The sequence below is a fragment of the Protopterus annectens genome, chromosome 7.part0, assembly GCF_019279795.1.
Source record: "Protopterus annectens isolate FY-2018-M chromosome 7.part0, PAN1.0, whole genome shotgun sequence".
NCBI lineage: Eukaryota > Metazoa > Chordata > Ceratodontiformes > Protopteridae > Protopterus > Protopterus annectens.
In genome coordinates, this window is record NC_056739.1 from 746,300,444 (window position 1) to 746,312,447 (window position 12,004).

A 12,004-nucleotide genomic window follows, 5' to 3' on the forward strand; every position below is an offset into this window, starting at 1 on the left:
CATCTTCTCTAATAACTCCAGAATAATTTTCATTACCCATCCTTAAATTCCTCTCTCGTTTCAAAATATAGGTGGGTAAGCACCAGTGTCTCATTTTATTTCATTACCATGCATTTTTATTTTAGTTATTACTGGCACGTGATCTGAAATAGTTATTGAATACATATCAAAACTTTCAATTAAATTTTATTTATTTAACCAGGATAATCCGACTGGACACCTAGTGTCTATTTTCAGCAGAGTCCTGGGGAGAAATGCTCCAAGCAGTTATAGTATAATACATGGTAATTAAAGAATAAGAATAGTTAGGGTAGCATGTTGTAGAATGCTGACATTTTAAAACAGGGCTAACAAAGGCAACTACATTTAGAAGAAGTTTACATACTTTAAATGATAAGAACAGTTAGGATAGCATGTTGTAGAATGCTAACATTTTAAAAGAGAGCTAACAATTAAAGGCAAATGCATTTAAATGATAAGAACAGCTTAGGATAACATGTTATAGAATGCTAACATTTTAAAAAAAGGCTAACAATTAAAAGCAGAACAAGCTCATGGTATGGCTATGTGATGACAGGTTGTTTAGTAGTGTAAGCCTAAGTACAATATACGTACATAAGATTTTCGTAGTAAGCACATATTTACAACATTTACAAAATATACAATGAACATAGGTAGAGCAAAACGACAGTGAACCGTACACGTCAGAGGCATCAGGGAATTACCTGCCTACAGTGGGAGGAGGGTTCAGGGAGGATCATTGCAGTTGCATAGGGGGTTGGCGTAAAAGTGTGATTTGAGAAGGTCTTTGAATGTGGTATCTGAATTCTGTAACCTGAGGTCAACAGGCAGGGTGTATTCCATGCTTTTGCAACTCATGAGAGAATAGAGATTCTCCAGAGCTGTTCTTACATAGATTAACTTCCATTAGGGCTTTGTTACTGGATCACAGTTCCCTATTGGAATTTTAGAAGTTTAGAATGCCAGTTAGGGCAAGGGGTTTATCAGGATGGTATAGTATTTGATGAGTTATGTTGAGTTGGTGATAGCTTAATAAATTTGGAAATTCTAGCCAGTGTAGTTTACGTAGGAATTGGCAGTGGTTGCAGTGTGATTTAGCATTGGCTGTGAACGTAGCTATCTTGTTGCAACATGTGCAGAGTTTGTTCAGGTCAGTTTTATTTAGATTTGTTAGAACTGGGGAAGCATAAAGTAATGGTGATAAGAGATGAGTTTTGGCTATGGCAGTTCTAGACTTTGAGGTTAGGAACCTTTTGATGTGATAGAGGCACCATAGCTTTTAGTGGACTTTGGAGATAGTGTGGGATATATGTTTACTGTATTTAAGTTGCTGGTCGATTGTAACACCTAACAGTTTGGCCTCTGATACTGGGATGATGAGGGTGTTGTTGGCTGAGAGTATGGAGAAGGCGGGGTCATTGGGCTTTGTTGGGTGGAATAGCATTAGTTGTGGGTTTTTTTGGGTTTAGTATCATTTGGTATTTGTTTAGCCAGTTCTCTAGCTCAGTGAAGGATTCTTGGGCTTTGCTTTGTAGAAGATGGATGTTGGATACAGAGTATCATCAGTGCACTGGACTATGTCAGCTTTTGTGGTTGCTAAGTGGAGTTGGTGTGTACATGCATTAAAAAGAGAAGGGGGCCACGGATCGAGCCTTAGGGTACACCATATGCGATGGGAAGTGGGAGGATAGGGAGCTGACTCATTTAACAGACTGTGAGTGGTTGTTTAGGTAACTGCTGAATCAGTGGTTGCTAAGTGGAGTTGGTGTGTACATGCATTAAAAAGAGAAGGGGGCCAAGGATTGAGCCTTATGGTACACCATATGCGATGGGAAGTGGGAGAATAGGGAGCTGACTCATTTGACAGACTGAGTGGTTGTTTAGGTAACTGCTGAACCAGTGCAGGGTGGGATTGTTGAGGTTGAGTTCAGAGAGGCAGGTTAAGAGTTTATTGTGAGAAACTGTGTCGGACGCCTTGGATAAGTCTAAGAAGGTGGCAGAAACACGTTTTCCTCTATTTTTGTATGAGTTCATGGTGTTGGAGAAGTTAATTAGGGCAGTGGTGGTGCTATGGGATAGTCTAGTTCCATGTTGCGTTTTGGATAGTAGGTGGGTGAGAGAGAGTTGGTGATGGATACATCTTTCTAAAATCTTTGATAGGGGGTGATGCGATCGCAATGGGTCGGTAGTTAGAGAGGTCAGTAGAGGTGCTGCCCTTGTGGAGGGGGATGATATATGAGGCTTTCCACAAGGATGGAATGGTGTGTTCAGTAATGGATCTGTTTATTAGTACTGACATGGGGTAGACAAGTGGCTTGGATGCAGTTTGGAGGTAATCGGCTAATAGACTGTCAGCAGCGAGGGTGGTTGGTTTGAGTTTTGCTACGAGATTTTGAATGGTTGATGTTGATACTGGTTTGAGTGAGAAGGGGGGTAGAGTTTGTTTGGGTTTTTGGGGGTTGTGGGAGTTATATCATTTATGACTTTCAGTATGGAGGAGGTAACATACTTGTTAAAGTTGGAGGCTATGTCAAGGTTTGTGCCTTCGATGTTTGGTGGCGGTCTAGTGGATTTTCCGGGCGGGAGGAGGTTGTTCACTGCAGCCCAGAATTTCTGTGGATTGTTACTGTGTTTCCTTTGTAAATGTAAAGGAATACAGTGATTTTGTTAGTCTATCTTGACCTGATTTTTCTGCCTTATTTCTAAGTTCGGAAAAGGTTTGCCTAGTTTCGGGTGATGTGTTGTTGCCAGGTTTTCCAAGCTTTATCCCTATCTTTTAGTAAGGTCTTTGTAGTTTTCTCTAGCGAGGGGGCAGGGTTACTGCATACCCTAATTGTTTTGATTGGAGCTAATTGGTTTAGGATTTTTAGGAATGTGGAGTTAAAGTATTCTACTGCCTTATCCAGAGGGAGGGTTTTGAGGGGAATCCCAGTTACAGGATTTTAGGGTTTCTGAGAAGTGATCTGAGGGGAAGTTTCTGCGGGAACGGGTTTGTAGCAGGGAGGGTGGGTTGGTATATTTAAGTTTGTGTTGATGGATAAAAGTAGGACTGTGGTCACTGAGACAGCTGGGCAGTGTTCTACATTGATCGGAAAGTGTTGGCCTGGTTAGTGAGGATCCAGTCCAAAGTGGATTCCCTTTTGGTGGTCTTGTCTATACGTGTGTGTGAAGTAATGAGTTGGGTGAAGTTATATAGGTTAATATGGTTGGTGGGTGTTGGTAAGTGTATAGTGTTCCAGTCAATGTTGACATCGCCCAACACTATAGTTTCTTGGGGAAGGGAGTGGGAAGCCCAGTTAAGTATTGACTCTAGGGTGTTAAGGTTTTCTCCTGGTGGTATACAAATGACAAGTAAGTTTAGATGTTTGTGCTGGTTTAGGAGGAGTTTGGCAAATAAAGTTTCAGCATTTTTGAAATTTGGGGGTTCTTTTTGTAGCAGCTGGACGTTTAAGTTGGATTTGTGAAGAAAGGCAATACCTCCACCTCTTCTGTGTGCTCTATCTACTCTTAGGATGTTAGAGCCAGGTGGGGTTACAGAGTTGTCATTAATATGAGGCTTAAGCCATGTTTCTATAATGACCATTATGTCCGGGTTATATAGAGAGATAGCCAAATGCAGCTCTTCTATTTTGTTCATGATACTGCAAATGTTTAGGTTCAGTATTAGGATGTCAGTGGGTTTGTGTTTAAATGGGAGGTGGGAGTTGTATGAGTTATTGGAGATCGTTGTTGGGTTGGGGTTGGTGTGGATATTCCCTTCTAGTAGTAACTGGACTGGTATGTTGGAAATGGTTTTAAGGTAGAATATTGTTAGGGAGTGGAACCTGAAGCTGGGTTGATGTGTAAATGCACATCTTCCTGTGAAATGCATGTGCTGTCTAGTCTAGACCAGTTTTTTGTACCTTGGAGAATAATATGTAAATTCAGGACAAACTCCTACTACTGAATTCACATCTTGCATGCCAAACATTTTCTTAAATTTCTTCAAAAATCTACCCACCTTTGCTACAATTTCCCTTACGGACCCCCCCAGATACATCTTCACTGCTGCAAATCAAATTCCACTCCGCGCCTATAAGTAATATACCCTATTGAAAGCAGATTATTTTTCCCAGAATTTTCTTAAGCTCTGTTACGGCAGTTTTAGGTGGAATATAAACACATGCCAGTGTAATCCTTCTCCCTTGCAAGTAGTCTCTTAGTACTACAAATCTACCATTATCTTTTTTTATCTTCTTCTATCCCTATTGGTGCTCCTCTTGCAATTAATATAAGTACTCCTCTTTTCCTTTGTCCCAGGTATTCAGCTGAATAACCGTCCTGAAAACCTTTCTTTACCAAATTCACAAGTTCAGTTCTTTCCAAGTGAGTGTCTCCTGTAACATAGGTTTTTGGACTCCACACATTTTGATAAAGTTCACTAGTTTTTCTTTTTTGAATTTATCTGCAAGACCACTACATTTAAAGGTAATATAGAAAGCATCCTTATGTTTAAAATTTATTATTCCCAATTTTTTAGGTGTAACAGCTTTTTTGTTAAGTGCCTAGTTCCAGCTTTTGTGTTATATGCATACACTAACATTTGGCAGGTTGATCTTTTCTACAGCTATTTCTTGTCATATCCATTTCAGCCTATGTCATATCTTACAAACTTGGGTTAACCTAAAAGGAAGGTTATGCATGCTAAGATGCATGGTACACAGCCTGTGCTTCTACCAAGTGCTGTTTGGTTTTGTCTTATCTTTCCTATCTCATATTGGGAAAACACTTTAATGCTTTTTCGAAAACATTATCTCCTAGCCACTGAAAGAAATAAGTATTTTGTTTTCATTCCTCTTTATCAGATTGTCTACATGGAGACATGATAATTAGATACAGAGTTGCTTTTGCAAGAACTCCTTTATTTGCTAGACAATGGGCCGGATTCACAATGGCTTGCACGGAGTCTATGAGTACAGTAAGACTCCATGCAGCCATCATGTCCAACGAGCGATCCACGAACAGCCTGTAGGGGCGTGTAACAGAGCTCCTAACATGTCTCCTACACGGAGAGGGCTGTGATATGCAAATTACCTCACTTGCAGCCGAAAGGCATGCAAATGAGGTAAATTTGCGATCCAGGAAGCAGAAACCTGTCCGAGTAGGAGACGTGTTAGCTGCAGAAATGTACTCAGTTGACAACTGAGTACCGTTCTGCAAATAGCACAATGGAGCCTTGTCAGCTCCAAATAAAGGTTGCATATGGTTGATGAAGCATGCCAATGGCCAAATATATGGCCATTGGGAAGTTTCATTGATGCAAAATTAAAATAAAGACAATTTTTTTTCCCGCCGATTTCCCACGTTTAAGCGTAGCGCAGCATCGCGCAAATGGGGTGCACTAAAAAATCATAAAATAAGGCAATAAGAGCCACAAACAGGGAATTTATGACAATTGTCAAATTACAATGTAAGGGAGTAGCAGGCTGAAGACAACATGGCCACCGAGTAGGGGTTGCTACGGGGAGAAGCCCAGTCTAAGACACGCAACCAAGCATTAGCAGGCAATCCTATGTAAATGAGTGTTGGGATAGTGAATCGCACTTTTACATAGCAAATGAGCACTGTCAGTGGAGTGTAGGAGTAGGATATGGGGAGGAACAGAGTAGGAGATAGGTGACATCACCAGGGGGGTATGTATGAAAGTAGTGAAGCTCATTAGAGGAGAGTGGCATGCGTTAGGTGTCAGGCATCATGGAAAGAGGTGTGTCAACAGGTAGGCCAGGGAAATCTAAGAAATGGAAGGTGTATACTGTGGATAACACCAAAGCTTGTTGCTGAGCGGGCATGCGCGCGTGTGCGCGCGTGTAAACCCGAGTAAGACAAAGTGCGTGCATGGAAGTGTGAGTGCACCCGTTTAAGCCGGAGTAAGCATGTATAAGACTGTGTAAAGACCTGTAAGCCAGTTTGCGCCGGTGTGCGCGCGTTTTAACCCAAATAAGCAAGTTTTAGTCTGTCTAAGCAAGTGTGCGCGCGTGTGAGCTGCTGTGAGCGTGTTTGCGCTTGTATGGGTGTCGCTCCACCTGAGGAGACAGAAGGAAAAAGGAAGCACAACACATGCAGGAAGCTACCAGGTAATACAAGCAGCGCTAGCAGGTGAAAACAACCGAAATCAGGCAATTACACAGGCAGAACACTAGCCCAGCCCAGCACTTAAAACTCTGTAAACAACAGTGCAGTTTGTTTCTCTCAAGAGACACTGCAACACTGGAGTAAGCTACTAGAAGTGAAAACTGAAAAAGCTTCACTCAGACAAAAAATGCTAGGGGCTGCCATTGCTGTTATAAGGCGACATATGCAACATGCTGAGGGTGGTGACAATGCAAATGCTGCCGGACAACCCACAGTGAGGAGACTGAGAAGAGTGTACAGGCCCAGAGTCACCTACCAGGGGTTACATGAGCTGGAGATAGTGAAGCGCTATAGAGTGGACAGAGACCTCCTGCAGCAAAATGTTGAGCTGTGCAGGCCACGCCTCACACACAGAACCAACAGAGGGGAACCCATCCCAGTGGAAACCAAGGTATGTGTTGGCCTAAGAATACTAGCAACAGGTACCTTTCAGAGACCAACTGGTGATATGATGGGGATATCACAGCCATCAGCATCCAGGGTACTGCACCAGTTCCTGGATGCCATGTCAGCACATGTCAGTGATGATGTATATTTCCCCAATTCCTGTGAGGTATTGGCCAGCAATATGCGTCTCCTCCAGCAAACAGCAGAATACCCTGAGGTAGTGGGTGCAATAAACTGCACACATGTACGCATCAAAGCACCAGCCGGTGAGCGGGGTAGGGCCTACATTAACCGCAAGGGCTTCCCCACCATCAACTGCCAGGTCATGTGTGATGCCCAGGGCATAATAATGAATGTGTGTGCTGGCTGCCCTGGAAGCTACCATGAGTCCCATATCTGGCATCTGACTCAGATGTACCAGACATTTGCCAATGGGGACATCCCACATGGTCACTTAGTGGGGGATGCTGGCTACGCACTGGAGCTGTGGCTGATGACACCCATCAGAAATGCACACACACCTGAACAAGAACGCCATAATGAGGCACATGCACAAACACGAAATGTAATCGAGCGTGTGTTTGGGTTGCTCAAGTCACGGTTCCAGTGCCTAGACACATCTGGTGGAGCCTTGCAATACTCACCAACCACATGCACCCAAATTGTCATGGTATGTGCTATGCTACATAATATGATCCTGCGAAAACAGCAGCAGCAGGACCAGCACAGGCCTGGGCCAAACAGCCCCCCACCAGTGCCAAGGCCATCACAGGCAGAGCGTGACTCTGAGGAGGAACAACCTGAGCCTGCCCCAGTAGGCAGAAGGAGACGTGCCCAGTATGCCTTGGCAAAGAGGCAACGCATAGTACATACACTGGCTCAGTAGGAACCCTGGAAATGATACCTCTCTCTGACTCACACATATAGTAAAAGGGATGCCTAAGTTGACACAACCTGCTTCCAAACATGTACAGGGAGTGTAGCATGTGCATCCAACATAGGCAGCCCTGCAGCACCACCTGAGGCATGATTGCCATGTGTTAAGCAATGTAACACCATGTAGTATATGCAAACTTGATGACCCTGAGTAACATCCTACCCTCACCAAGCATGATGCCAGGATATGAAGACAAGATGATCAATTACAACAATTGGCTTAAGTATTGTTGTTGGTCAAAGGGGATCCAATACCTGTCAGCCTGGGATGACATGCTCAACAAGACACTATGCTCTGCTAGGGATGGCTTGCACCTATCACCCCTGGCCTTTTGGATACTGGCAAAGGCTGTTGTCACCCCCATAGTGCCTTGAATAGGCAAGGCTCAAAACAAAAACCCACCTCCATAGGTATCACAAGGGATAAGAAACTAGAAGTAATGCTACCCAATGCCAGAAGTCTAAACTGCAAGACGCATGCAGTCCAAACTCTCCTCAGCATGGAGAATGTTGATATCTGTGCAGTAACAGAAACCTGGTTCAAGGCTCCCAAGAGCACCCTAGCACTACCAGGTTACACCTCATACCATGCTTTACAGCCCCAAAATATGGAACTAACTACGAAAGGAGGGTGAGTATCAATAATTGTCAAGAATACCCACACCCCCCAGTCTGGTGCCACAGCATGATGCAGCACAGACTATCCACATGCAAGTAACAGTGGCTAAAACTGCCTCCCAGTTCATAGCCTGCTACAGACCTCCCTCCTAAACCCAGGAACCCCACTTGGCCTACTTAATAACACATGAAAATATGAAGGTCTCTCCAAACAACATTATATTGGGTGACTGCAACTACCCAAACATATACTGGGAGCATTACTCTAGCTCCAACACCCTAGGCCAAAGGTTCCTAGAATTCATAAACTGAAATGCTATGGAACAACTTGTTACCACTCCCACAAGAGGAGTAAACATACTGGACCTGATAATCTCCAACATGGGGACTATATGCCCAAGACCAGAAGTGTATTCCTCACTGGTAAGATCAGACCATAGAGTAATCTCACTGGATATTCACATCCCGACCCCAGTCCCTGGCCAGAAAACCACAGTGAAAAATATGTGTAAAGCAAATTTTGCACTCCTCCAAACTGAGGTGGAATCCATTAAAGCCCTTGTGCCTGTGGAAAATATGGCCCAGACCTCAGAACCCTTTATAAATGCATTCTATGAACACCTTCAGGAATGCATGGATTATGCAATCCCAAATAAAACCAAGACCCAATCCTCCAAAGGCAGGCATCCTGTCTGGTGGACCCCAGCCATTAACAAACCATGCAAGAGAAGGAGGAAGCTACTACATGATAGAGCAAAACCCAAAAAGGGAAGGCATCTCTGATCAGTATTATGACAAAAAACTATGGCCACAAATAAAATCCTCTAAGGCCAGCTACGAGATAAAAATTGTACAGGACACTAAGGATAATCACAAGGCTTTCTTTACTGATGGTAGGAACCTGGGTGGGAATTCCCAGATATGCTCAGAATTAGTCCAAAATGACAAACAATACACCAAACCCACAGACATTGCCAACATCCGACCTGACAGGTTCAGTGCAAACTTCCCCCCACCAAAAGGCCAAATATCTATCCCAGCAGAGTGCTGGCCCCCTGACGTCACAGATGCTCAGGTAACAGCCAGCGTCTCCAAAGCAAAACACACAGCATCAATGGGACTAGATGGTGTCCCAGGCTGCGTCCAACATGAACTCCAAGAAGAACTGAACACCAAATAAAACTACTGGCTCAATCTCAGCCTTACCACAGGATATGTACCCAAAGAGCAGAGTACAGCAACAGTGGTCCCTCTCCACAAAGGTGGTGCCTGAATGGATACTGCAAACTATCACCCCAGAATCCTCCTGACTAGCTTGGTCTGCAAAGCTATAGAAAGGCTCATAATGGACCTCAGAAATAAAGATATTGGGGACCTACAGACACTGGACCCTACCCAGTGTGGCTTTCTTAAGAGCAGATCCTGCCCCTTAAACCTGGTTGAGTCATTTGAAACAGTCACCAAGGCCATTGATGAGGGGAAGGTGGTCCACACAGCCTACCTGGACCTTGCAAAAGCCTTCCATACAATATCCCACTTGGTTATTATAGATAAGCTCACCAGCTTAAATATAAACCCCTATTTCACTAGATGGGTTGCAAACCGGCTCAAGGACAGAACAGACATGTTCAGAAATGCTGGAGCCATGTCAGACTCCAAACCAGCTACAACTGGCATCCCACAAGGCTCGGTCCTGGGACCTCCCTTGTTTGGTATATATTTCTCGGAGGTACAGGCCAACATGGAAGGACTGTGTCTGAACAAGTTTGCAGATGACTACAAACTGGGTCCCATATCTGACCCTCCAGTCGACACAAGCATCCTACAAAAGGGCCTCATAGAAACAGACAACTGGTGCCAGAGCCATGTCATCAAGCTAAACGCAAAAAAGTGTACAGTCATCCCCTTTGGCAAAAAGTAAGTGCCCACCAATTACCACATAGGTGGTAACCCATTAAGTACAGAAGTAGTAATAAGAGACCTGGGGACACAAGTTGATAGAAATCTCGCATTTGACAACCATGTGGCCATAGTGGTCAGAAAAACATTTCATATACCCACCTAATCATGAAGGTATTCACATCTAGATGAGGGGAGGTCAACGTGCCTCTTCAGTCATCCTTCATCAGGCTCACAATTGAGTACAATGCCCCTTGTGGGATGTACCTTAGCAGACACCTCCAGCAACCGGAAAGACCCCAAAAGTACCTCACCAGGAGGATCAAAGAGATGCCATGTGCTGCCTGATTAAACAAACTGCAGCTCCACACAGTGGCATACTGCCTGCCCAGAGGCGATCTGTGCCTGATGTATAAAGCCATGTCCAACCTGGAATCAATGCACATGCTGCACCTTGTAAAATCTGAATCCCATTGAGCTATGCACATGAGAGACCTGAACCTCAGCATTGAAATAAATAGGACATGCTGGAGTGATAGATCCATAACCCAGAAGCTCCCTCCACTCTTGAGTAAACTCCCAGTCCAGGTTAGCCAGAGAGTCCCTCATTGACTCTCTTCAGGAGGAATCTTGATGAGTGGATGGGAGATTGTATGTTTACCCTGGGTATCACTTTTATGTCACAGTTAGACAGAGGCACAGTATACTAACCTTGAAAAATGTCATGGCAAACTCCAGTTAAAATGTGTGTTGAAGGACAAACACACTCTGACTAGGATTAGAAATGCCCTAGGGCACATAGCCTAGTGTTTGTCAATGTCTACCCAAGTTGTGGAATACACTAGTAATGTTGGACAAGCCTGGTTTAAGTAGGCCATAGCTGAACAAAATGCAACATGGTCATATTTGCCCAAATGGCCCTTAACCAGTCTGGTGTGCTCAGTATGAATATTTAAAGCAGTGATGGGACTCAAACCCAGGATACTGTGCACCAGAGTGAAAGGACTGAACAACTACACTATGACAATATTACAGTGTTTGGTCAGTATGAAAGAATGTTGACAAGTGTATGCAAACTATCCCATGGAAACCCTGCAGACACAGCATAATCCCTGTTGGGTTCAGACACAAAGCAGTTGGGCAGTAAGAACACAATATGACTACCAACACACACACTATAAATGTCAAATATTGTTCAAGTTCACACACAACCACAAATGTAGTGGACCTCAGATCTCAACATATGGAAAGGTCACACTGGGCATACTCACACACTTTGATAAATGAGACATATGTCATTCAACAAACCATGGAAAGCCTGAACTGGGCATGCTCACACACTTAGGCCATGTCTCAGTATAGCAGTCGGACACACATATCTTGCATTTGTATGTTTTAAGCCAGGAACCTCCCACAATACAACAATCTGCCCAGTGCACACAGTTAAATGACAACAGAGACATAAGTAATATACTGGAACCCTGTCATGATCAAACATCTTCCACAGATACACAAGATGTTCATAGAAACAGGGAAAGCTATGGCAATAAAGACCTGCAAACAGTTTATCAGCAACAAATATTGTGCATCCCAAACAAACATATGGGTGCAGAGGTCGATACTAGGCTGTTTGCCCTAGGGAATACATAAGCCTAGCCAGAGTGTATTTGGTGCCTGCCTCCCCAGTACAGTAGCCTACTGTGCCTCTGTAAAGTATGTCACAGAAGGCACCGGTTAAGTCTAGTTTGCTGTGCCTCCGTCAAGCATGGACACAGTGGAGTGTGTGCATGTGTGCAATTCTCTTTGAAGAAAATGGCCCTTTTGACAACTGGAATAACACACTACATGATGTTCATTCCTCTTTGTAAAGACTAATGATGTCAGCACCCTATAAATACAGCAGGAGAAGGGAAACCACCCAGTAATGCGAATAGCGTGCTGTGCTAATGCGTCTCTCTCAAGTGTCATAACA

General features: G+C 43.8%; 1 protein-coding gene across 6 annotated transcripts in view; it reads right to left on the minus strand.

Moving 5' to 3' along the window:
• AP4M1 (adaptor related protein complex 4 subunit mu 1) overlaps positions 1-12,004 on the minus strand; it is a 1,285,664-nt gene that overhangs the window by 960,547 nt on the left and 313,113 nt on the right. Inside the window, exons 1-2 of one of the 6 annotated variants that reach the window (XM_044077276.1) lie at positions 9,983-9,989; positions 4,238-4,243 (exon numbers count right to left, since the gene is read on the minus strand). The exons of the other annotated variants lie outside the window; for them this stretch is intronic. Coding sequence (XP_043933211.1) covers positions 4,238-4,240 — 3 coding nt within the window. The 5' untranslated portion in view covers positions 4,241-4,243; positions 9,983-9,989. Of the gene's footprint in view, positions 1-4,237; positions 4,244-9,982; positions 9,990-12,004 lie in introns of those variants that run through there. 6 annotated transcript variants of the gene reach the window in all.